We start from the raw sequence: 21,921 nt of genomic DNA, 5'->3' as shown, positions 1-21,921 counted from the left end.
TAATTAGAAAAATTCCCATAATTATAAAAAAATTATCGAAATATAATTTCTACAATTACAATGTGTATGTTTACGCGTGACAAGCTAAACATACACAATCCGCTTGTTAAGTCACTGAATATATTCCACAATTTAACCTGCAATGTGTTGAATTCAGTATTGCATAATAAGAATTTTTCGACACGATTGGATTTGTTTGCCATCAACTTTACTAGTGATACTTAACTGTACATAATTTATTCCTGACCAAACATTATTGCATTGCACAATGATACAACATTTATCTGTGTGTTAACAGAATAATTATTTCTGTGCCGAAAATGTACTCCTGAAAAAGCCAGAAAGAATGTAATTAAAAAGTTACTTATACTTTTCTGTTGTGTTTTTGCAAGTGTCATTGCCGTTATGTAAGTAAAATTAGAAAATAGCATATGTGCATTTTGACAGTATTTCTCTATATTGTATTATAATAAAAAAAAGGGACTCTTGTACACAGAATGCTATTATCTTGAAGCGCGCGAAAACAGAATTTCGCACGAGTGTATGAAATGCGTATCGCATGGGGTATGCGCACAACTCCAAGAATTAGCTATCACCATGCAGTTATCAATAAGTAGCTATTACGGTATTCAGATGATAACGATACGAGCGTGTAATTACGTGTCTATGGAAAATGGAGTACTTATATGTGACGTGTGTATGTGTATGTATTTATATATAAAATTTATTTTAACGAAATCCTACGTATTACGTGTCGGACAGTTCTTGATATCGTGCGTACATCATCTTCTTTACGCAATCCTTGTACGTGTCACCCGGTAAGGTGTTGTACGACGAAGTCTTCGCACCTAAACCAGCCGTAGGGACACGTCTTTCGGCTTCAATAATGCTCGTTCTACCTTGATTAGATTTCCCTAAGCCCATACCTTCGCTCCAGCCCATTTTCTGCAGTAATTTATTACCCACGTTGTCGGAACCGATGCCGGCTCGCGTAGGCTCCTCGTAAGATACAGACATCTCGTCCACTCTTGTCTTCAAGTATTTCTCTTTCAACTTATTGGGCTGCGGTGGTTCGGGTTCGCCGTACTTGGCTCTTCTTTCCTTGGCGCGATCTCTGTATTTGTTGTTCCTTTGCTGCGGATCGTTAGGATCCAGGCCGCGCACCTGATACCAGTTCTCCAAATTCTGTTTGTGGAGATCGGATAACTGTTGGTGTCGGAGTAGCGCCTCTTTGCTCGGGAATTGCCGTTTGCAGAGAAGACACGCCAGTTTGCTCCAATCTGTATGTTGCTTCTCTTCCTGTTGCACATCCTCTATTTCCTCCTCTGTATCGCTACCACCGCCATAGGCGGCTACCAGACCGTTACCGCTCTGATCCTCGTCCTCGTGATAAGGATTCGCGATAGTTTTCTTCTCCAGGATGGCGTATCCCGCGTCCGCAGCGCCACCACCGACACCTTGATTGCCGTCCGCTCCGGCAAACTCAGAATTCCAATTACTTTTCGCGTTCTCCTTCTTTTGATTCAGTGTTTTCGCCCAGCGTTCCATGTCTTTCGCTATTTTCTTCGCCACTTTTACTTTGTCTTGCTTGCTGTCCTTCTTTTTACCGTCGTCCTCCTTCGACGCATCCTGAGCCGCATTAGCGGCCGACAAAGTCGCAGTCGAACTGATTGTGTTTGCGGAATCCGCGCTGCTTGCAGTCGCTGTTACCGTGCTCGTAGCTCCTTGCGTCGTACTCGCAGTAGTCTATAAATGAGAGAACGCGAACGTTTAGTATCGCATTAGCATCTTTAAAGCAATTTTACGACATACGATCTTTTTTGTTAGTTTTTTTATTACCTTGGCCGGTTGATAAGAGAACGACTCGCTGTCCCAATAAAGAAACTGCTGCGTGTGACTATTGTAATAATATTGCGAATTTGGATCGTAATATAATCCCGTGCTAGGATCATAATAGTAGCCGGATGATTCGTCATAGTGATAAGTGCTGACATCCGGTACAGCTGAAATTACAATCGTCACGATAGTTGGAGCATTCTAAATGATCTAAAGCAGATTGAAAATAGTCAGGAAATTTTCTGGAGACTTACAGTACACTTTTCCATCGCTAGAGTGCGCGGGAACCCGTCCACTCGCTAACGCTGTGCTGGACGGTGCTGTAGGCGTCGGTCGTCCCTTCATGTCGTCCGTTTCGCCTCCTAGCTTCCTGGACGCCTGCAGCTGCTGTATGGCGGACTGCGCCACCGCCGCGGCCGCATTCACCCGATCGGTCTGATTCAGGGACGGCAACGTGATCGCCGAGCCTTGCATTATCTGATTCTGATAGTACTGCGTGTAATACTGAAGATAATGGGCCTTCTGTGCAGGCGTCTTGGCATACAAATTGGCACTGTACTCAGCCAATTGAGCAACGTCGTCCAACGTGTACCTCTGCGGCTGAGTGTCGTTCGACTTCCACGCGTTCGCATTGTTGATCTGATGAAGCTTACAGTACGTTATTTCCACCTTTCTGCCGTCGACCACCAATCCCTGCTTCGTAAGCGCGGTGTGCAAGTACATCGCGTCCACCACGTTGCCCATCTCCAGGTAGCACACGCCTCTGGACGTATTCGTGAGGGAATCGCGGCCGATGCGAATGCTGCGTATCGGCATCGACGACAGATTCTTCATCGCTTGCAGAACCGAGTCCTCGGTCGTTAATACATCTAATCCGCGTAAGAGTACGGTGTTGGTGGGATGCGGGCTGATTTCGTCGCTACCCTCTCCGCCTTCCTCGCTTTCCGCGCGCGAAGCGGAACACTTGAAGCAGGTCTCGCGCCGTTTGAAATTATGCGCTCCGCACTAGAAAAGACAGATTGGCACGTATATTAGCATTATTCGTGTACTTTTTACATTTTACGAAATTCTACGAAATTCTACGAAAGATGAAACCTCGATACCAACCTTCACGCAATGCCAATCCTGCGTATTTTTCGCCGGTGGTTTATCCACATGGCATTCTTTCGGTATACTGTATTGCATCAATGCGCGGTATTGGTCCTGCAGCATCAGCACTCCCTGAAACAGAGAATTTTAGTGTTATCCCGTCCAACGTCTTCCTAAGGCCTCTTGTTTTTCCCGTAAACTTCCTTCTTGGTTGACGAAATTATAGTTTTCTACTTCATAGCTTTCTGTTTCGAACTGAGCGAACAGTGAACAAAGCCTCACGGGCTTATTAACGCGGGCCATTCCACACCGCTTGCGGACCGATTTATTCATGCGCGACTTTAATCGTAACTTCCGTAAGATAAAAAAAAAATAAATAAATAAAAAGGACAGGCAAGCAATGACGATTGCTTGCGCGTGAATTCTCAAGTGGGGGAAAAAAAAAAAAAAAATTCGTGCATAATCTCCGGAGAGACTTTGAATGTCATAATTAGTTAATAATCGCATCAAGAATCAAAGCGAAACAGAAGAAGCAAAGACGTAAGTAGTATAATAGAGAAGCGTATGACGCGGAATAGCAAAATTCTTGGAAATGAACTGTCATGCCGAATACAAATACGTAAACCAAAACGATATGTAAATGGGAACGACTGGAATGACCCTCCTCCGATCTTCATTGTTAGTCCACGAACTTTTATGATAGACAGAGGACAGGTAAAAGCACGCGGCGCGGCGGAATCTCAGTGAATCGCAAACTTAATCCAATATTGCGCGAGTATTGCGAGAGCGAGTTAAGAAAAGTCTGCAAAAATATGTGGGGAGATTCCTAGATAAATAATTAGAATATGGTATATTGAAAATAATTTGGATATGTGCACAGCCGTGGCCACGGGGAGGGCCAGAGGGCTGCGTTACCGTGCCTTGCCGCCACGGGGCAGTCGGTGGCACGCGTGCAACAACGCATCGGATGGGTATCTGGACTTCTTTCTACCTGTTTCATCTCCATCCACCGTGCGGCCTCCTGAGTCGCGTTAAACTCGACGAATGCAAAACCTCGCGAAGCACCTATACAGAGCAAATACACACATATCCAGAGTTAATCCACGTTTTTGCCTGGGGGTCTCTACTCTGAGAGGGCAGGCAATCACAGCACCAACCATTGACTGATCGAGTTTCAAACGAAGTGTCTCTTCGCTTCGTCGCTTGCTTTCATTTTCCATTTACCTAAATCTCAGCAGAACGAATTTCCGTGCGAGAGAGACCGGCAGTACACCGATATGTTTGCGAACGATATATCTATTGTAATTTAACGTTACGGAATTTTTTCAAACGCCGAACCTACAGTCGAGACAAAATTTCTCGTTCTTCTTTTATTACCCTTCTACTACGCAAACAGACGAGAACGATATATGAGGGACTTTCACCGTTAACAAAAACCGATCCCGCGCGGTCACGGTTGTATATGTATTAATCGTGTCTTTACACCGTAATCTAGCGGATCGACTTGAAGATCAACGAGAAAGACATTGTCTTAACAATGATACAAGATTGCTTAATATTTCCGATGAAATTCTAATACTTAATATTTCATCGGAAATATTAAGTATTAGAATTGACAAAGCAAGAGAACGCCTCAAGAGTAAATCCTTGAAAAATTATTTAACAGGCACTCTATACTTATATTCTTGAATTTTCTTCAAGACTACGCATCACAAAAAAAAATAAAAGAAAAAAATAATCGTATTACTATTAAAATAATGTCTTCACATATGCAACATCTGCAAGTAAAACACAAGAGTAACCTAACCCGAGGATCAGTTGTTGTATCATCTTACAAATACAAATAAGTATATTATTCTACTTGTAATCTACTTGTAAGAATTTGTTATGAAAACATTTGATTTTGAGATTGGTGGATAAAATTTAAAAATTTTTTAAATTATATATATTCTTGAGTAAACTCAAAGTTTTTATACAGCTATATTTTTTATACCAGCAAGCAACCCAATGTTCTTAAAAAATTTCTCTCGCGTTTTTCTTGTAAACTTACCTTTCACCAAGAATAAATTATCAATCGACAGTCAAAACTAATGAGAACCGAATTTTGGAAAATGTATGATTGGTACCGAAATGTCAAAAATAAAAGCTCTTAAAAGTAAATAAATTGTAAGAAATTCTTTGGAGTTTCTCGTACAATACGATTGTTAAACATTTATACCGAAAAATGTATTACGCATTCCGAAGAATTTCTTACATGTTCCGTTCGTTCGCGATCCGGCAAAAATTAAATGATTTGTACAAATCTGATGATACGCAAAAATCTCACAAGTAACAGTCCAACTGATACACATGAAAAAATCACTATGATGCTAACAGTAAGATTTTTAATAGCTTAATAATTACCTGTATCTTTTTTTCGTATAAGCCTGATGTCCTTGGGCATTAGACCACAATTGAGGATATCTTGCCGCACCTGTGATACACACATCAGAATAATAACAGTGATGCCATATTCGATAACACTGGCTCACGAGTGGCCACTATATGTGAGGCCACAAAGTTGACAACCTACGTCATTTTCAGTAATATGTTGAGCGAGCCCACGTATCATTATGGTGTTGTTGGGCGATTGCGATTTGTAGTGGATTCCTTCCATGGATGAGCTATAAGCACGACCATGGTCGTGCTCAAAGTCCAAACTTTCCCGACTATGATCATCATCGCGATCACGATCCCGATCATCCCGTTTCCCCCTACGATCCCTATCCCTATCCCGATCCCTGTCACGTCTGGAGCGGTCTCTTTCTCTATCCCTGTCCCTATCTCTGTCCCTGTCCCTTTCTACAGAGTCTCTATCCCTTTGTCTTCCGTAACGATCTTCGCGATCCCTGTAATTGCGATCACGGTCGTCTCTACTACGATCTCTCCTATCCCTCGAGCGATCTCTTTCACGATCTCTGTCTCTTCCACGATGATTTCTGTAATCTGGACTACGATGATCTCTATCACGATGATCTACATCACGATGCTCTGAATACTCGGGCGATCTATTGCTTCCATAATCACTTCGATAGTCATAGTCAGAATTGTGATTTCTTCTTTCCGGCCCGTAGCCAGGCTCCCAAGGGTCAATGTTATTACTGTACATGTTGTTTGTACATCTATTTCACTCCTGAAAAAGACAAATTAATTTTTATCTCTTCACATTTTCTCCAATCGGAAAAAAAATCCATTTCTATTTGCATATATGATATGTAGATCTTTAATATTTTGAATAATTAATATTATATATATGCATTTATATCTTTGACTATATATATTTAAACATTCTTATAAAACTTATTTAAAGTATTCTAATTTGCAGATAAAACAGTAAATTATTTATATTTCTTATACATTATTCACATGTTTACAGTTACATGGTTAATCTATATTATATGGAATATTTTCTACCTCTGATAAATTAAATTTTAATAATATATTTTTTTATCCAATTGTATTGAACTCTGAAATATCTGATCCAGAATGTATCTGTAGTGCTCATACTTGAATTTTTTTAAAATCATTCTAGTTTAAAAACAAAATTTGAAAATGTTTATACATAATGATAACATTATTCGTGGAATATAAACACTATAGAAACATATGTTGATATATTGAGTGCTAGCTCAAATAAAAACATACAAATATTTAACTGTTCTTCAAAGATTTGAAAAAGATTCAGATTCTTTGTTTGAAAATTTTAACAGAGATAACTGGCCAAAAAATAAAAAAAAGGAAAAAAAAAACAGAAAATCGATTCTATGCAGTAGCATTTATATACACCATGACAGTAATGCATTTTATAATACGCCTATAATGCGATATTACATTAGGAAGAACAAGAAATCTATAGCAAATTATAAAATATTGATTATTCTAAACACAAATAATTCATTGGCTGTATCTCAAGAAAAACGTATCCGATTTACAACGAATATTTCGACAATGTTACAATGCGGAATTTGCGCCGCGATCATGAGCGTGCGAATGCCATAGCGTTGATGAATAAACGTTACCCGTTGCGATGATTCGTTACTTCTGGATAATCACAAACTCTTAACAAACACTTAAAACGTTAGCGAGAAACGCTGTAGCTTGTAATATTTGCCAGCAACACTTAACGAACTGACGAAATATAAAAGGACGCGATGCGCACAATGGCGTGATCTTGCTTCTCGTTCGTTCTATAAAATATGGCGACTCCACGAAGAACGAGCCGAAACCGAAACTCATTACGTGTATTTGAGCTTTGGCTACAAAATCCATATAGAACCGCAAAGCTATAAAACGTTAAGAGCACAATCGCATAATGCTTAGGAAAGTCGACCAATAGCCAATCATCTTTTAGTGCAAAGAACTTTCAGGCTGATTCTCATCTTGCGTAGAATAAATGGTTTTCACTCTACACTGAGTACATAGTTCTATGGTACAGAGCTATCTTGCTCTTACCGATTCTTCGCAACTTCTCCTGTTTGGCCGTGTTCTATCGTTTCGTCAGCTCTACTCGATAAATTGAAAAGATGGCTACTCGTCTGCTAAAAATTAGCAGCGCACTGCGCTCGTATACTAATAAAACCAGTCTTGTAAAGGTAAAACCGATTGCAATTCACCATGCTGCAGTGATTGTATAGTGGATATTGTATCGTGATTTTAACTTGAAAGCCGATTAATTCACAATTTCGTTCGAGTTGGGAACAAAATTTGTCACCTGTGTCGTAGGCGCCTTACGTAATAAGAGTAAAATAATTGTTTCAGATCAAATAATATGGAAAAATGACATTTAATAGTTTAAGTTGTTAGAGATAAGGCAATAAAATAAGAAAGCTCGAATCTTGAAGTACTTGCTTCTATTTCTAACCTCAAAATGCTAGTGCTGGCTTTGGTATTTGACCGTCTTATTACGCTTTTGACAGGTGCATTTGGTTTTGAACGTGTCATATTATTTATTCTAATATATATGCGTATTTTATTATTATTTGAGAGTGATAATGTAATAAGTAATATTCAAAGAAATTTAAGATTTATATTAATGATGTCATTTAGAACTGGATGCCCAGGTAATACCCGATTACTTGGGTAGCCTAATTTATATGTCACTCAACTGAGTACATAGTAAAAATTCAGATGTATCGACAAATCTTATGTGCTTAAAACTTGACTTTGTTATAACAAATTGAATATTGATAATAAATTGTTGCTTATCATCTTTTCAATTAAAAATATTATTTAGATTGTTAACACCTACAGGTACCAAAACAATGGCAGTCGACTGCTGCTTCTTTAAAAGAAGCGCTTATCAATCAACCAGCCACGAGAGTTACAACTTTGGATAGTGGAATGAGAGTTGCCAGCGAAGACAGTGGAGCTGCGACAGCTACAGTTGGTCTTTGGATTGATTCTGGTAGTCGATATGAAACCGATGAAAACAATGGTGTTGCCCATTTTATGGAGCACATGGCGTTTAAGGTATAATTAATTTAGTAATAATAATTAGGTATATATTTTGAAGTGGCAAGATACAATTTTCTGTACAACAATTTGCCTAAATAAGACAAAGTATTCATATTTTAACGTGTATCATATTTATTGCTATATATTTTATTACACTTCACTAATACACTTTTTTCTTTTACAGGGAACTGCCAAACGTTCTCAAACTGATTTAGAGTTAGAAATCGAAAATATGGGGGCTCATTTGAATGCTTACACGAGTCGAGAACAAACGGTATTTTATGCAAAATGTTTGTCGCAAGATGTACCAAAAGCTATTGAGATTCTCAGTGATATTATTAAGAATTCTAAATTGGGCGAAAATGAGATTGAAAGGGAACGTGGTGTCATCTTACGCGAAATGCAGGAGGTTGAAACAAATTTACAAGAAGTTGTATTCGATCACTTGCATGGTGCTGCCTATCAAGGTACATCTTTGGGACGCACGATATTGGGGCCCACTAAGAATATCAAAAATATTTCACGGGATGATCTTGTTAAATATGTAAAAACTCATTATGGACCATCTAGGTAATATTTTAGTCAATTGTTGATCGAGTTTGATACACAGCTAAAATTAAATACCAGTCTAAAAAATTTTAATGTCAATTTCTTATCTCAGATTTGTACTAGCTGGCGCTGGTGGTGTTGATCACAGTCAATTAATTGAACTTGCCAACAAGCATTTTGGTCAAATAAAAGGACCGCAATATGATGAAATTCCGGAGTATATCAAATCTTGTCGGTATACCGGTTCTGAAATAAGAGTTCGCGACGATACGATTCCTCTCGCTCATATCGCAATTGCTGTCGAAGGTATTTGAAAACAATCATACAAGATGAATTGTAACAACGAAGCAGTAATCGATGAAATATTTGGCTAAAGGCGCTGGATGGGCCGAGGCAGACAACATTCCTCTCATGGTGGCAAATACTCTTATCGGAGCATGGGACCGTAGTCAAGGAGGAGGTGTGAATAATGCTAGCGGTTTAGCTAAGGCTTGCGCAGAGGATAGCTTATGTCATAGTTATCAGAGTTTCAACACATGTTACAAGGTATACATGAAATGAATATTATTGCACATTTACATTCAGTATACAAGTTTTTGAACAAGTACATGTTATTCTTTAATTTCTTACAGGATACAGGACTTTGGGGTATATATTTTGTTTGTGATCCCATGCAATGCGATGATATGACAGCGAATATTCAACATGAATGGATGAAGCTGTGTACATCAGTCACCGAGAAAGAAGTAGCACGTGCAAAGAATATCCTCAAAACTAACATGTTCTTGCAATTGGATGGCACTACCGCTGTTTGTGAAGATATTGGCCGTCAAATGTTATGTTACAATCGTCGTATACCACTACACGAGCTTGAGGCGAGGATAGACGTATGTAGCTTCAATTATATGCATTAAAATCTTCCAAAGATTGTTTTTATGATGAAATTTTTCTATACAATTAAATATTTAGTTGACTATTGTTTATATGCATAGTATTTGTATCATATCACGTATCCAAAATATATGCAGACACATGCATAATACATCAATACATAATTACATAATTACATAATTTATTTTTCAGAGCATAACTGCTGAAACTATTCAAAATGTTGGTATGAAATACATTTTTGATCATTGCCCAGTGATCGCAGCAGTTGGACCTGTTGAAAATTTACCAGATTACAACAATATCCGTAATTCTATGTATTGGCTCAGGGTGTAACCATCTTTAATTATTAATAAATCTTTAGCATAGCAATTAGAAATAAAATAAAACTACGATACGCATATGTCTGCCCCAATTCTGATAAAATATCTATGTAAGTTGATAATATTTCATTGTTGATTCAACTGTTTTCTTGTATAACAATATAAAAATTGTATCTTCCTCCATATGAGATTGTAGTTTTATTTTGCCATACATTTACGAAAAAAATGTTCGTGATGTATATTGTCTGACGAAATAAACACGGTCGAAAACATTCTCTGGATAGTCCCTTAATATTAATTAAATTAACCATATTTAATTTAAAAAAATATTAAATATGAAATGCAAGCTTATAGAATTGTTAATTTTAATTAATAATATTAGATGTAGTAATGTATTTTTTATTTTGAATTTATTTTTATATAAATTTAGAACTATGTTGTACAATATACGATAAATTATATGACAAAGTTCAATCTTACACATGATTCTCATTTTATTTCAAATTAATATAATTTATATCATACACTTATAATTCTTAATGAATATTAAACTTAATGCATAATTAATATGATTAGTTTAGTAACAAGGAAAATAAAAATAACTTCAATTCAAAAGCAATTTTTATCGAATCTGCCTGATATATGTAAGAAATAAATGAGTGGTAATATATTTTTATTCACATAATACACACAGAATACGTTTTGATATGTTTCCATTAATTCTTCAGTAGTAAAGATGAAAGAAATAAAATATTTCGATCAATATGACACGGATAGTACTATGATAATTTTAGACTACTTTAAATATATAAAAACGCGAACTGAAAGTACAGACATGCATTTCAGCAAAAGTTTAATATGATGTAACAGTTGGCTACTGGCCGATGAAGATTATTCAAGTTAAAATCTAAAGATTATTAAAGATAAAATAGTTACTAACAAAACAAATTAAAATGTAAATATGGTAAAGCTTGCGAAAGAATGATTACATTTTACATGTCTGTACTTAGATATCAAAATTACAAAATATTTACACTTGTCTATTTATATATTAATACTTAATATAAAAAATTATATTGATTACTATTTATTATTTATTTAGTATAACCAGAGTAAACTTTGGTATAAATAAATAAAATTTTTTTCAGAATAAACTTACATTAATTAGAGTTAGTAATTTGTGAACTCAAACTCATTATTAATGGTGAATTTATTATGTAAATAGATTTAGTAAACAAAAGTATTAGAGTTTTAAAATATATATTTTAGTATTTGTAGAAGAAAATTGTGATTATTATATATTAATAAAAATTTTAAATAATGCTTACTTGCCCGTTCTACGCGAGAATATTCTCCTGTTTAAAATATGTAATAACATTACACCAAAATATATATTTAATAATAGCGATAAATAAAGTGGCAAGTTTTATACATGATATACACAGAATTTTTTAAATGAGTTTTATATTTCAATGTGAAAGCAGCAGAAATATTGAAAGACTAATTGTTAAGTTAGCACTGCAATTTTTCTTTTATTTGCCTTTTGTTTATTTATGTGTACATAGTAGTACGTACATATGTGTACGTAGTAGTTGAATAAGATTTATATGGAAAATGATATAAATTGAATAATTAATATTATAATTATCTAGGACAATGTCTTACTTTATATTACTTTATATAAGGAAGACACTAAGTTAGAAGACTAGAAGAAACTTTCAAGAAGTATTTTTGAGGTTCGACAAAACATTTTCTCTAAAAATTAATAGCTCAATAAAAAAATATTGTAAAGATTCTGCTTATTTTGATGAAGAGAAGGGGATTTAAATAATCTAAATAAGCTATTATACGTATCAACTTATTAAATATGGCACCTATGATTATCATTTCTAAGCATTAGAATATATCAAAATATAAGTTTTGCAAAAGTAAAATACATGTATATGACTGCTTCTTTAAAGTTACATATTTAAGTGACACAATTGTGTCACATTTAAAGATAATATTATATTCTATGTTGCATTAAATATTATTTATAAATTAAAAGCAAGAAAATGAATCAAAAGTTGTATTTCATGTACATACTGTAAAGAGAATTTATACAAAATTACTTTTAGTCTATTACTCTTATATATTATTTCTACCAAGAAACATTCTTATGAGAAATTAATAAAAAAACAGATCATATTCTAAACTATTTTGAACACATTTGTTAACATGTCATGCAAATTATATTCACAAAAATGATGCAAAAATATCACAAACAGCATTTTTTTATGTTACTTAAGCCTATATTATTAGAAATTTTACTATGTTATTGTAAACTGTAATTATTAGTTTGGTAAAACATGATTATGAAATAACTATCTGCCTTGATTAGTTGATGGCACTGTTTGGATAGGGGAAACACTATCTTTACAGACTTTAGCAGTCATTTCAGCTAATGGTTCTAGCTCTTTAGAATTAATTAAATCAAACTCTGTTACAAAATAATAGAAATGCTTGTAACACGTATTCACATGTGCTTCCTAAAACAATAACATATTTGGTCAAAAATCTTTAAAACAGTAAAATATTAACACAATCTGCCACTTACATATGACGTATAAACGTATTTTTACGTCATCAACACAAAATGTGTTAACAATAATATAATTGATTGTACTTACCGCACCTATTGCTACAATCCGATCAAAATGATGAATGTATACATGAACAAAAACTCGGAAGAGGCGTGTTAAGATTTTTCTACATAATGGTATAAATGTTTTAGGGAATGGCACATCTGCAATAAAATATTCTATATATCCTGATACAAAGGTTATTTCATATTAAACAATATTGTAAATGTAAAATAGATGTAGTAACCTGTTGACACTGGAAAAACTGTTTCATTATTAATTTGAGCTTCAATCCAATCCATAAGAAGAGCAACATATTGTGGTGCTGGTAGTGCTGTCGGCTTTTTATATTTCTCACCATCTGCCCATAAATATTCAAAACGAGCTCCACCGCTCATTGTTGGACAAGATGCGGAATCACAGTATTCGGATACTGTACCATATATGAGATTTATTCTGTTAAAAAAGTCCACAACTAAAAAAGGAAAAAAATAAATAATTATTACATTATTCTTTCAATGTAGATAAAACAGGTTTTCTAAAATTGGAGCAAAGCATTTGGAATATTCTTTTTAGATATAATGTAATTTGGATATTAGATGTAATGTAAATGATATGAAAATAATACACATATTCCTGTAAAAAGATACATATTAAAGCATTTTTCATAATATTTTAATACACCAACTAATTTTTACTTTACTATTAAATATTTTTTTGTACCATGAACAGCAATCCAATCATTCATATCTTCTCCAGGAGGTAATTTGACAACAGCTCTTAAATTGATGCCAGAATTAAGAGAAGCTTGAGCTTGCTTATACAAAGAATAACGTAATGTTCCATGAGCAAACTTTTTCTTTGGCCTAAATGTCTGCAATTACAATACAATGTAGTGTTATATGTAAATTTCCATACTATTTTCTAATAATTATAAGATGTAAGTGAAAAAATAAATAATTTTGTTGAATTTTTAGAATATATTTTATAAAATACATTATATATCGAGAATATCATATAAAGATACAATAGTTACAATATATAGATTATTACAAATTGCAAACAAAAATTTCAGGTTAGTTTATTACAAAATCCAATTATAAATTAATAACTATCGATTTACCTTTCCTTTCTGGAAGAATTCTATAAAACCGCTTAAGGTAGTCATTGCGTACAAGATGAGATTTGTTGTATTATTCTCACAAATATATTCTCATTTAACAAAAATTCAAAAACCGGTTGATGCACTTTTGGCACAATCTATCCACAATTGCAAATTTTCACAAATGCTATCACATTTGTTGGCATTTTCAAACAATTGAGATAAAATAATTTTACAGAGTATCCAATCGTACAAGCAAATAACGAAAGATTATTTCGATTATACGTTGAAATTGCTTAAAAAAAATAGTTTGTACAACAAACCGCAATAACTGGGTATAACAACTGACAGTCATGGTAAACGAATATCTAGATGCGATGAGTAACTATACAAATGTAGCAAGTTCTAAAGCCCGTATCATTGAAGATTAAAATTACGAATTAAAGATTGGAATTTGACCAATCAGAACGAAGTAGTTTAAGAACACTGCTAACGTGATTGGACAATCTTCAATTTTTATCTCCAAAGCGGTGCTAATCTCCAGTGTGATACGGGCTTAAGGGTATAGCCATCACTTGCATAGGCACGTAAGCATATGCACAAGGAAATGATCCAATTGTATGTCTAATATAGAGAATGGCGATATCTTCTATCACGACAATCCAAATCAAATAAACTTTTAAAATTGAGTAGAAAGTTTTAATTTATCCATCCCATATTCATCCGATCTCGTGCTTACACATTTTCATTTATTCTATTTCCTGCAAAAACATCTTACAGGCAAAGAATTTTAAAATATGGAAAAGATTAGAAATTCTTAAGAACTTATTTAAAAAACGCTAAATTTTCAGAAGTATTAAAATGTTACCCGATGACAAAGTCCTTAACAACGATGTCACAAAATACATCATTGATTAAATGTAAATAAGTTTTCAAATTTTTTATTTATTCTTTTAAAAATGGATGGAGAACTTTTACACACACCCAATAATAAAATGTGTGTATATATAACAAGTATATGTATCCTTGAATGTACACAGCATCATATAATAATAATTATTATTATATTATTTCCACGCTTCTCACATTTGCATTGCGAATATTAACTCACAATAATTTATTGAGGCTTCAACATAATATTAATATTTTGAGGGGCTGCAACATCGAGTAAATTTATTGTATCGGGCGCCTGATAATTCATGGAATGTGATGGGACAGATAGTTTACAATCATCTGTCTTTTCTCCAGAATTTAAAAACTTGCAGCACGTAATGTACCAAAAACTTTGTACAATATTTTTAATTAAGCCTGCAAATTTATGTTATTCGATAAATATTCCACATTAGTACTTATTGTTTCATATTACTGTTATCTAAAAGAAGTATATTTACCACTTGTAACAAAAATGCCACCCACAGTGGCACACAGTTTCACTAAAAACTGAAAAATTGTATCACGTTCTTGAGTTACTTTTATCTTAAGTGCACTCATATCATATTTGAAAAAGATTCCTGGTACTCCATGAGATCCTTTGTGGTGATCAATCGGCCTTTGATGGTCTTTGACACTGTATTGGTATGTTCTCGACGTACTTAACAATGTCCTAATATCTGTAGGAACAACTTCAATGAAATACTGATACAGCATCATGTCTGAAAGAAAAACGACCAATTGTAAAAATGGTTGTACCGCTCGCTTTAAGAGCACAAAATTCAATATCTTACAATTAAAAAAACTTACTATTGTCTGCAACTTTTTCATCACCTTCAAGAGGATGCACAATACCTGGACTAGGTCCACCAAAAGAAAATCTATTGATTCTGTGAGTAAAGTTATAATCTCGATCAGTCATAAATGTAGAAATATGTATGTGGCCTTGTGGCAAAGATAATGATTTTCCAGCAGTGATGTGAAAATTTCCTGCTACTTTATTCACATTCAAACTACCATAAATGCGACAAGCATTTGGGGCATAATCCGGATTGTGCAATCTAAACACATAAAAGATTATACTCTTGCACATATACGTACAATTTTTGAGAAATAACATAACAGAATTAGAAGCGAGAGTGTGCATACCGCTTTGGCATCTCACTGTAAAGAGTAATTTGATTGGATTTCCAAAGTAATTCATGAATAGCATGATACTCTTCTCTTAGATATGAATTCATATGCTTCAAAGCTTCAAAATGTGCTCTTTGCTCTGATGTTAATTCCCACCATGTATCCTCTTCTTCCAAAGAACCTATCATATTTTGATTTGTAGAATCTAAAACATCAGCACCAGTACGACCACATGGCATCGCCACTGTTATGTCGATATTAATTTGCAACTTTTCATCAATTTCTGTATCTGGTTCAAACTTGAATTGCAATCTGCTGTCAAGAAAATAGCTTGTTTCTGCTATTATCAAGTATGCAATAATGAGAATTGTAAAAACAGAAACTGAAATAAACAAAAATATTAATTCATTAATAAAAATGCGTGCGCGCATTTTCAATGTCAAAACGTTGCCAATATTTATTAGCTTACATGTTCCTCCGACTGCAGTTTTGTCGACATATAACTCAGGAACTTTGGGAAATGCATCAAATTCTTTTACTGTCTTGACATTAACATGTCGTCGTCTCAACATTTTTAAAACTTATGCAAATATATGTTTATGAATTATTTAATAACGCGTGTTCGCGAGTAATTAACTTGTAAAAAATTATTTACTACGGTTATGGTTAGAAAAACGAAAATTAAATGCATGCCCACTTAACACAATTGTTCGTATTTATCACCATATTTGCACTTAAATTATTAAAAATTTTTTATTAACTAATAGAGTATAATACTTCATACATTTTCGGTATGTGAATACACATCACGGTGTGAAAATAATAGCAAATAGATGTTTTTATAATTTTTTATAACCTCACAAAATGAGGTCAAATAGTCATACTAGATGTCGTATTGGTCGTGTATGGCACAATGTATGAAATAATGTAAGCCAAAACAGTCTCAGGGCTACGTAATGGCATGAATAATTCTTTATACTTTGACTAATAATTTCTGAGGTTTTAATAATGTATAAGAATTTCTCTTCGGTTAAACAGCTATTTCTGTTTTACAAACAACGTCTACCTGCCTTATGATGTTTACGGCATTCGATTGCACTCATGTACTTTAATATGTATAATTTGCGATTGCGCTAAAAGATTATTTTATTAATTGCGTTCTCTTCACACTGAAGATGGCCTAAACCAAGGCCGAAACGTATGTGTTATTGGCTTACATTATTATAAATAATAAATCTTGAGCATAAAGTTCCTGCTCGGCTCTATGTTAGCTTTGTATATTAGTTTTTAATTTTATTTAATGAAGAGCCTATTAAAAAATATTTTTAATTTTAGTATGAAATAATACTCATTTATTTGACAATGTGGAAGAATATTTGAAATATTAAATTGATTAATTATTATGAATAAGAAATTGTTTTTATTTAGCAAATTTGAAAAATTTAGCATCAGAAGTAGATATAGTTTACTTGTAATATCATGCCATGCTTCTTGTTCATCTGCATTTGCGTTTTTACTTGAGAAAGTACATGTTCATGTAACTGTGACATACTTAAAATAACGTAGCAAAAAAATGGTACACTTGAAGACGAAACTATACAAAAATTTTTACAATGGGTAATTTTGCAAGTTTATATATTTTAGAAATGTTTATAGTGCAAGAATGTCAAACGTTATAAAGAAATTTGTGGCCCTGATAAGGGCCGTTGTCCTCAGATAATTTACTTAGAGCTGGTGTATTTGGTGACAGCCTTAGTACCTTCACTCACAGCGTGTTTAGCCAATTCTCCAGGTAGCAAAAGCCTAACAGCAGTTTGGATTTCCCGAGAAGTAATAGTTGATCGTTTATTGTAATGCGCCAAACGTGATGCTTCAGCAGCAATTCGCTCAAACACATCATTAACAAAACTGTTCATGATGCTCATAGCTTTGCTAGAAATTCCAGTATCCGGATGTACTTGCTTCAACACTTTGTATATATAAATAGCGTAACTCTCCTTCCTTTTCCTCTTCTTCTTCTTGTCGGTCTTGCTAATATTCTTCTGAGCCTTTCCGGCTTTCTTCACAGCTTTGCCGCTCGCCTTGGGTGGCATGATTTCTCAATTTTTCGTATAAGCGCCGTGCACGTGACTGCTGAGACGGTATCCCGAAAAGTATTGGAGAAACTGAAATGCAAGGCTCTTATATACGATAGAATGGCAATGGTGGCGCACCAATCGCTTGTCGCACCAATGCCAATCGTCGCGCATCTCGCACGTCATTGGTCGTTCCAAGTGCCGCTTTGTGCCATAAATAGCGACGAAAGTTCCCTCCGCCGACATAACGAGTCGAAGCATCGTTCGTTGCGCATCGCTACAGGAGTTTTTATTGTATTGCTACAGTCATGTCTGGTCGCGGAAAAGGTGGGAAAGCGAAAGGAAAGGCGAAGTCACGTTCCAACCGTGCTGGTCTGCAATTCCCTGTTGGACGTATCCACAGACTTCTGCGCAAAGGAAATTATGCTGAGCGTGTCGGTGCCGGTGCTCCGGTTTATCTAGCGGCGGTGATGGAATATCTTGCTGCGGAAGTATTGGAATTGGCAGGAAATGCTGCACGCGATAACAAGAAAACCAGAATTATTCCTAGACATCTGCAATTGGCCATCCGTAATGACGAAGAATTGAATAAGTTACTTTCTGGCGTTACCATTGCCCAGGGTGGTGTTCTACCAAATATTCAAGCGGTTTTGTTGCCAAAAAAAACCGAGAAGAAAGCTTAACTACAGCTCAACATCAAATAAACGGCCCTTTTTAGGGCCATAACTTTCTTATACGAAGAAAATCTCTCATTTGTATATAATTTATTCTCGATATATTTTCATTTATTTATCTTCACATCATTAACGTATATTTTTATATTATTGAATTTTGCACTTAGGTACTGAAGCGTTTAAAAAAATCTAATATTACTCAACTTTGAAGCTAATTATAATAAAAAATAGGATTATAGCTATAAAAAAGGTAAGACAAATTTATAGCTACATTATTTATAAATTTTATCTTTTTCAATGATTACATTTATGTATTTCATCTTGATTCTTTCCGAATTTGTCAAGTAGATTTGTGAAGTACTTTTGAGAATTGTCTTTTATATATATTAAAAATATATTGATAAACTATCATTTTGTCTTTTGAAGCTTCGCCTATAAAAATAGCTATTTGGTACTTTGTTTATACGAGAAAACCAAGAAATACAATTAATAGTAAAGAAAAATTTATTTCAAAGATTATTCCATATCGCTCTTATCACTATTTCTCGTCATTAATTGATTCAGCACACTATTGATTAGGAATAAGCTAGACTTGCGTATAAAAGAGTAAATTTTTAAAACATGAGTATAAAGAGGAGCAAAGGATCACAGAAAAGTTTTGTGTGATAATATCCAGAGTATCATTAAATCATCCATTCAACTGACTAGACGTGTAAAGAAAATGTTACGAGGAAACAGGTGGACTGAAGATTTTTCTTCAAAATGTCATTCATGACATTGGCGATTACTTACATTGAACGTGCTAAGAAATAAGCAGTGACAATTGTGAATGTCTATGCACTGTAGCGTCAAAGGAAAAACTATATGAATTTTGATGGTTAATTAAATGTAAAACGTATAAACAATCGAGTTTATTAATCAAAATAATTTTTTAGAGCCACAATATGATCTTTGCGTTAGAACATCCTTTGAGTTGCTATAGTCACAATTTATGAATTAATAATTATACTTACTATATCGTTTCATGTCATATAAATCTCTATTAAACTAAAGCCTATTAAATTTTGGAACATAACTTACTATTGATTAATTTGTAATTTGATTGATTGACAAATTGCTTTCATAAAACATTTTGTATATCAAAAAAATTTTAATTTGAATCTTATTTACATTATACATAACTTTTATGTGAATATTGGAAAAATCCATGTCGTCTTTTGACAAAATGATGGAGAATTCTAATTGCATACATATATTCCTTTTTTACTGCTATTAAATAACAAGTTGATCTGATTGCAAATCAATTGCGGTCTAATTGCAAATGCGATAACGCGATAGCGTTTAACTCGCGTTCACCTCCTAAAATATTGAGGCATACATGCGTTTAGTTTTAGAGTTAGCTAAAGTGCAATAAAATCAACTGGATGCTGCTTGTATCAAACCGCACTAATATTTCATGTTTGCATCACATGTTAAATATGATTAATTGGTATGATTATTCATTTATATTAATAGATATCAGTACACATAACCTATTGTCTAGCAAATGAAAAACTGAGAAAAATATAAAAATTCTTTTGACGCAAATATCTAAGTAAAAAATACAAATATCTGAAACCTCTTTTTAAAAACGTTTTAAATTCATTTTCTATTCGAATTATTTTATTTTTATATATAATTATACTTCTAAATTTTCGTAGAATATAAAATGTTTATAATAGTAACTAAAAATTATAGATGTAAAAAGTAACATAATTAGAAATCATATTTCTGAATGAAAAATTAAAATATTTCTAACTATTGAAATAAATCTGTAGAATTAAAGGTAAAGAATGGGGGATATACATATATTAATTGCGATTTTTTCGAAAATGTTCTGTTAAAAATAATTTAGGGCCCTGAAAAGGGCCAGTTGTAATTGTAGCGAGTATTCTGCAAAGAATAATTATTTTTTTCCTGTGCTTTTCACGGCTTTCGCTGCAGTAGCTTTCTTCGGTTTGGGCGTCTTCGTCTTCGCCGCAGGTGCCTTTACGGTTTTCTTAGCTCTTGATGGTGATTTCGTCTCCGCAGCAGCTTTACTCTTTTCAGCAGGTTTAGTAGCTTTCCTCTGAGCTGGTTTCTTCGGACTACCAGCGGCAGCTTTTTTAGCAGTAGCCGGTTTCTTTGCAACGGCTGCTTTCCGTGCTGCAGCGATCTTCTTCTCTATCGTAGTTTTTCTGGTTTCGGCTTTGGGAGTACGTTGCACCTTCCCTGCAGGCTTGGGCAGCTTGAAAGATCCAGAGGCGCCTTTACCCTTGGTTTGTACGACAGCACCCGATGTAACAGCAGTCTTCAAGTATCTCTTGATAAATGGTGCAACCTTCTCAGCATCCATTTTGTAATTGGCGACAATATATTTTTTGATCGCTTGAAGAGAAGAACCCTTGCGGTCCTTCAGATCTTTAATAGCTGCTGTTACCATCTCCGAAGTTGGTGGCTGCGACTTCTTTTGCTGATTCGACTTGATCTTGCTCTTGCTAGCTTTCTTAGCGGGAGTAGAATTGCTCTCAGCGTTAACTGCTGCGCTTCCAGTATTAACTTTGTCCTCCATTTTCAACGAATGAATATCGCGTACAAAACGATCGTCTGTGTCTTGATATCCCACGAGATACAGAATAATCAGATTGTCATTTATGAACACAAAACCTGACTGACTTTAATACCTGGCGCGCGGACCATGGAGAGAGACCTACCCAAGATGTCGACCCGTTAGTTTCGTAGAAAATGACAGAGCAGTAAATGTACTTTGACTTCGCCGCATGATTTCTCTAAAATTAACGTGGTTCAAAATTTGCAAAAGTAATTGATTCATAGCCATGTGCATGTAGTTTTGTTTTAGATTGCCCCGAACGCTTCCGCGATCGTCCATTTTTGTTCACAATAGAATTTCGTCGCTCGTGTCTTTTCGTGCTGATAGCATACGCGACAGAAAAACATAAAAATTAAGCTTTTCTCGAAATATTTCCGGTATTATGCTCCAGAGAAGATGTTGCGACAGGACAGCCCCGTGTTTTTGATTAATCGTTTCCGAATGATATCGATCTCTATTCCAAAAATAAGAAGCTTAAATCCCACGCTTTCGGGATACGCGCGCTTCTAAGGTGCACGAGGCAAATAGCCTTGTTACTTCATAGCTAAATGGTATATAATGCAAATCAATGAATTTCA

The 21,921-nt window shown here is 34.4% G+C and overlaps 7 protein-coding genes across 7 annotated transcripts; 2 read left to right on the top strand and 5 right to left on the bottom strand.

Moving 5' to 3' along the window:
- Positions 1-191: 191 nt before the first annotated feature.
- Positions 192-7,197, bottom strand: LOC105676180 (RNA-binding protein 5-like). Its single transcript, XM_012373897.2, has 8 exons — positions 6,984-7,197; positions 5,498-6,097; positions 5,329-5,398; positions 3,917-3,990; positions 2,944-3,057; positions 2,091-2,841; positions 1,840-2,003; positions 192-1,746 (listed from the first exon to the last, which is right to left on the bottom strand). The coding sequence occupies exons 2-8, from the start codon at positions 6,071-6,073 to the stop codon at positions 748-750; spliced, it is 2,748 nt and encodes a 915-aa protein (XP_012229320.1). The 5' UTR covers positions 6,074-6,097; positions 6,984-7,197; the 3' UTR covers positions 192-747.
- A 195-nt stretch (positions 7,198-7,392) lies between these two features.
- UQCR-C1 (Ubiquinol-cytochrome c reductase core protein 1) lies at positions 7,393-10,450 on the top strand. The gene is made up of 7 exons (XM_012373939.2): positions 7,393-7,556; positions 8,215-8,433; positions 8,603-8,988; positions 9,080-9,273; positions 9,344-9,513; positions 9,600-9,854; positions 10,051-10,450. The coding sequence occupies exons 1-7, from the start codon at positions 7,488-7,490 to the stop codon at positions 10,189-10,191; spliced, it is 1,434 nt and encodes a 477-aa protein (XP_012229362.1). The 5' UTR covers positions 7,393-7,487; the 3' UTR covers positions 10,192-10,450.
- Positions 10,451-11,682: 1,232 nt separating this feature from the next.
- Positions 11,683-14,273, bottom strand: Mob3 (MOB kinase activator 3). The gene is made up of 5 exons (XM_067355272.1): positions 13,923-14,273; positions 13,523-13,673; positions 13,047-13,274; positions 12,848-12,963; positions 11,683-12,706 (listed from the first exon to the last, which is right to left on the bottom strand). The coding sequence occupies exons 1-5, from the start codon at positions 13,965-13,967 to the stop codon at positions 12,542-12,544; spliced, it is 705 nt and encodes a 234-aa protein (XP_067211373.1). The 5' UTR covers positions 13,968-14,273; the 3' UTR covers positions 11,683-12,541.
- Positions 14,274-14,826: 553 nt separating this feature from the next.
- On the bottom strand, positions 14,827-16,863 carry LOC105676087 (endoplasmic reticulum-Golgi intermediate compartment protein 2). The gene is made up of 5 exons (XM_012373690.2): positions 16,435-16,863; positions 15,981-16,347; positions 15,642-15,892; positions 15,293-15,553; positions 14,827-15,209 (listed from the first exon to the last, which is right to left on the bottom strand). Exons 1-5 carry the CDS (start codon positions 16,535-16,537, stop codon positions 15,019-15,021), a joined length of 1,173 nt encoding a protein of 390 aa, XP_012229113.1. The 5' UTR covers positions 16,538-16,863; the 3' UTR covers positions 14,827-15,018.
- Positions 16,864-17,649: 786 nt separating this feature from the next.
- On the bottom strand, positions 17,650-18,140 carry LOC105676092 (histone H2B). Its single transcript, XM_012373696.2, has one exon. It carries the CDS (start codon positions 18,056-18,058, stop codon positions 17,687-17,689), a length of 372 nt encoding a protein of 123 aa, XP_012229119.1. The 5' UTR covers positions 18,059-18,140; the 3' UTR covers positions 17,650-17,686.
- A 117-nt stretch (positions 18,141-18,257) lies between these two features.
- LOC105676153 (histone H2A-like) lies at positions 18,258-18,766 on the top strand. Its single transcript, XM_012373824.2, has one exon. The coding sequence runs from the start codon at positions 18,349-18,351 to the stop codon at positions 18,721-18,723; it is 375 nt and encodes a 124-aa protein (XP_012229247.1). The 5' UTR covers positions 18,258-18,348; the 3' UTR covers positions 18,724-18,766.
- Positions 18,767-20,547: 1,781 nt separating this feature from the next.
- LOC105676149 (histone H1B-like) lies at positions 20,548-21,407 on the bottom strand. The gene has a single exon (XM_012373816.2). The coding sequence runs from the start codon at positions 21,302-21,304 to the stop codon at positions 20,660-20,662; it is 645 nt and encodes a 214-aa protein (XP_012229239.1). The 5' UTR covers positions 21,305-21,407; the 3' UTR covers positions 20,548-20,659.
- Between the last annotated feature and the right edge of the window lie 514 nt (positions 21,408-21,921).

Source organism: Linepithema humile, chromosome 5, assembly GCF_040581485.1.
Source record: "Linepithema humile isolate Giens D197 chromosome 5, Lhum_UNIL_v1.0, whole genome shotgun sequence".
NCBI classification, from domain to species: Eukaryota; Metazoa; Arthropoda; class Insecta; order Hymenoptera; family Formicidae; genus Linepithema; species Linepithema humile.
The sequence above is the reverse complement of the archived record's forward strand: the minus strand, read 5'-3'. Positions and strand labels throughout refer to the sequence as shown.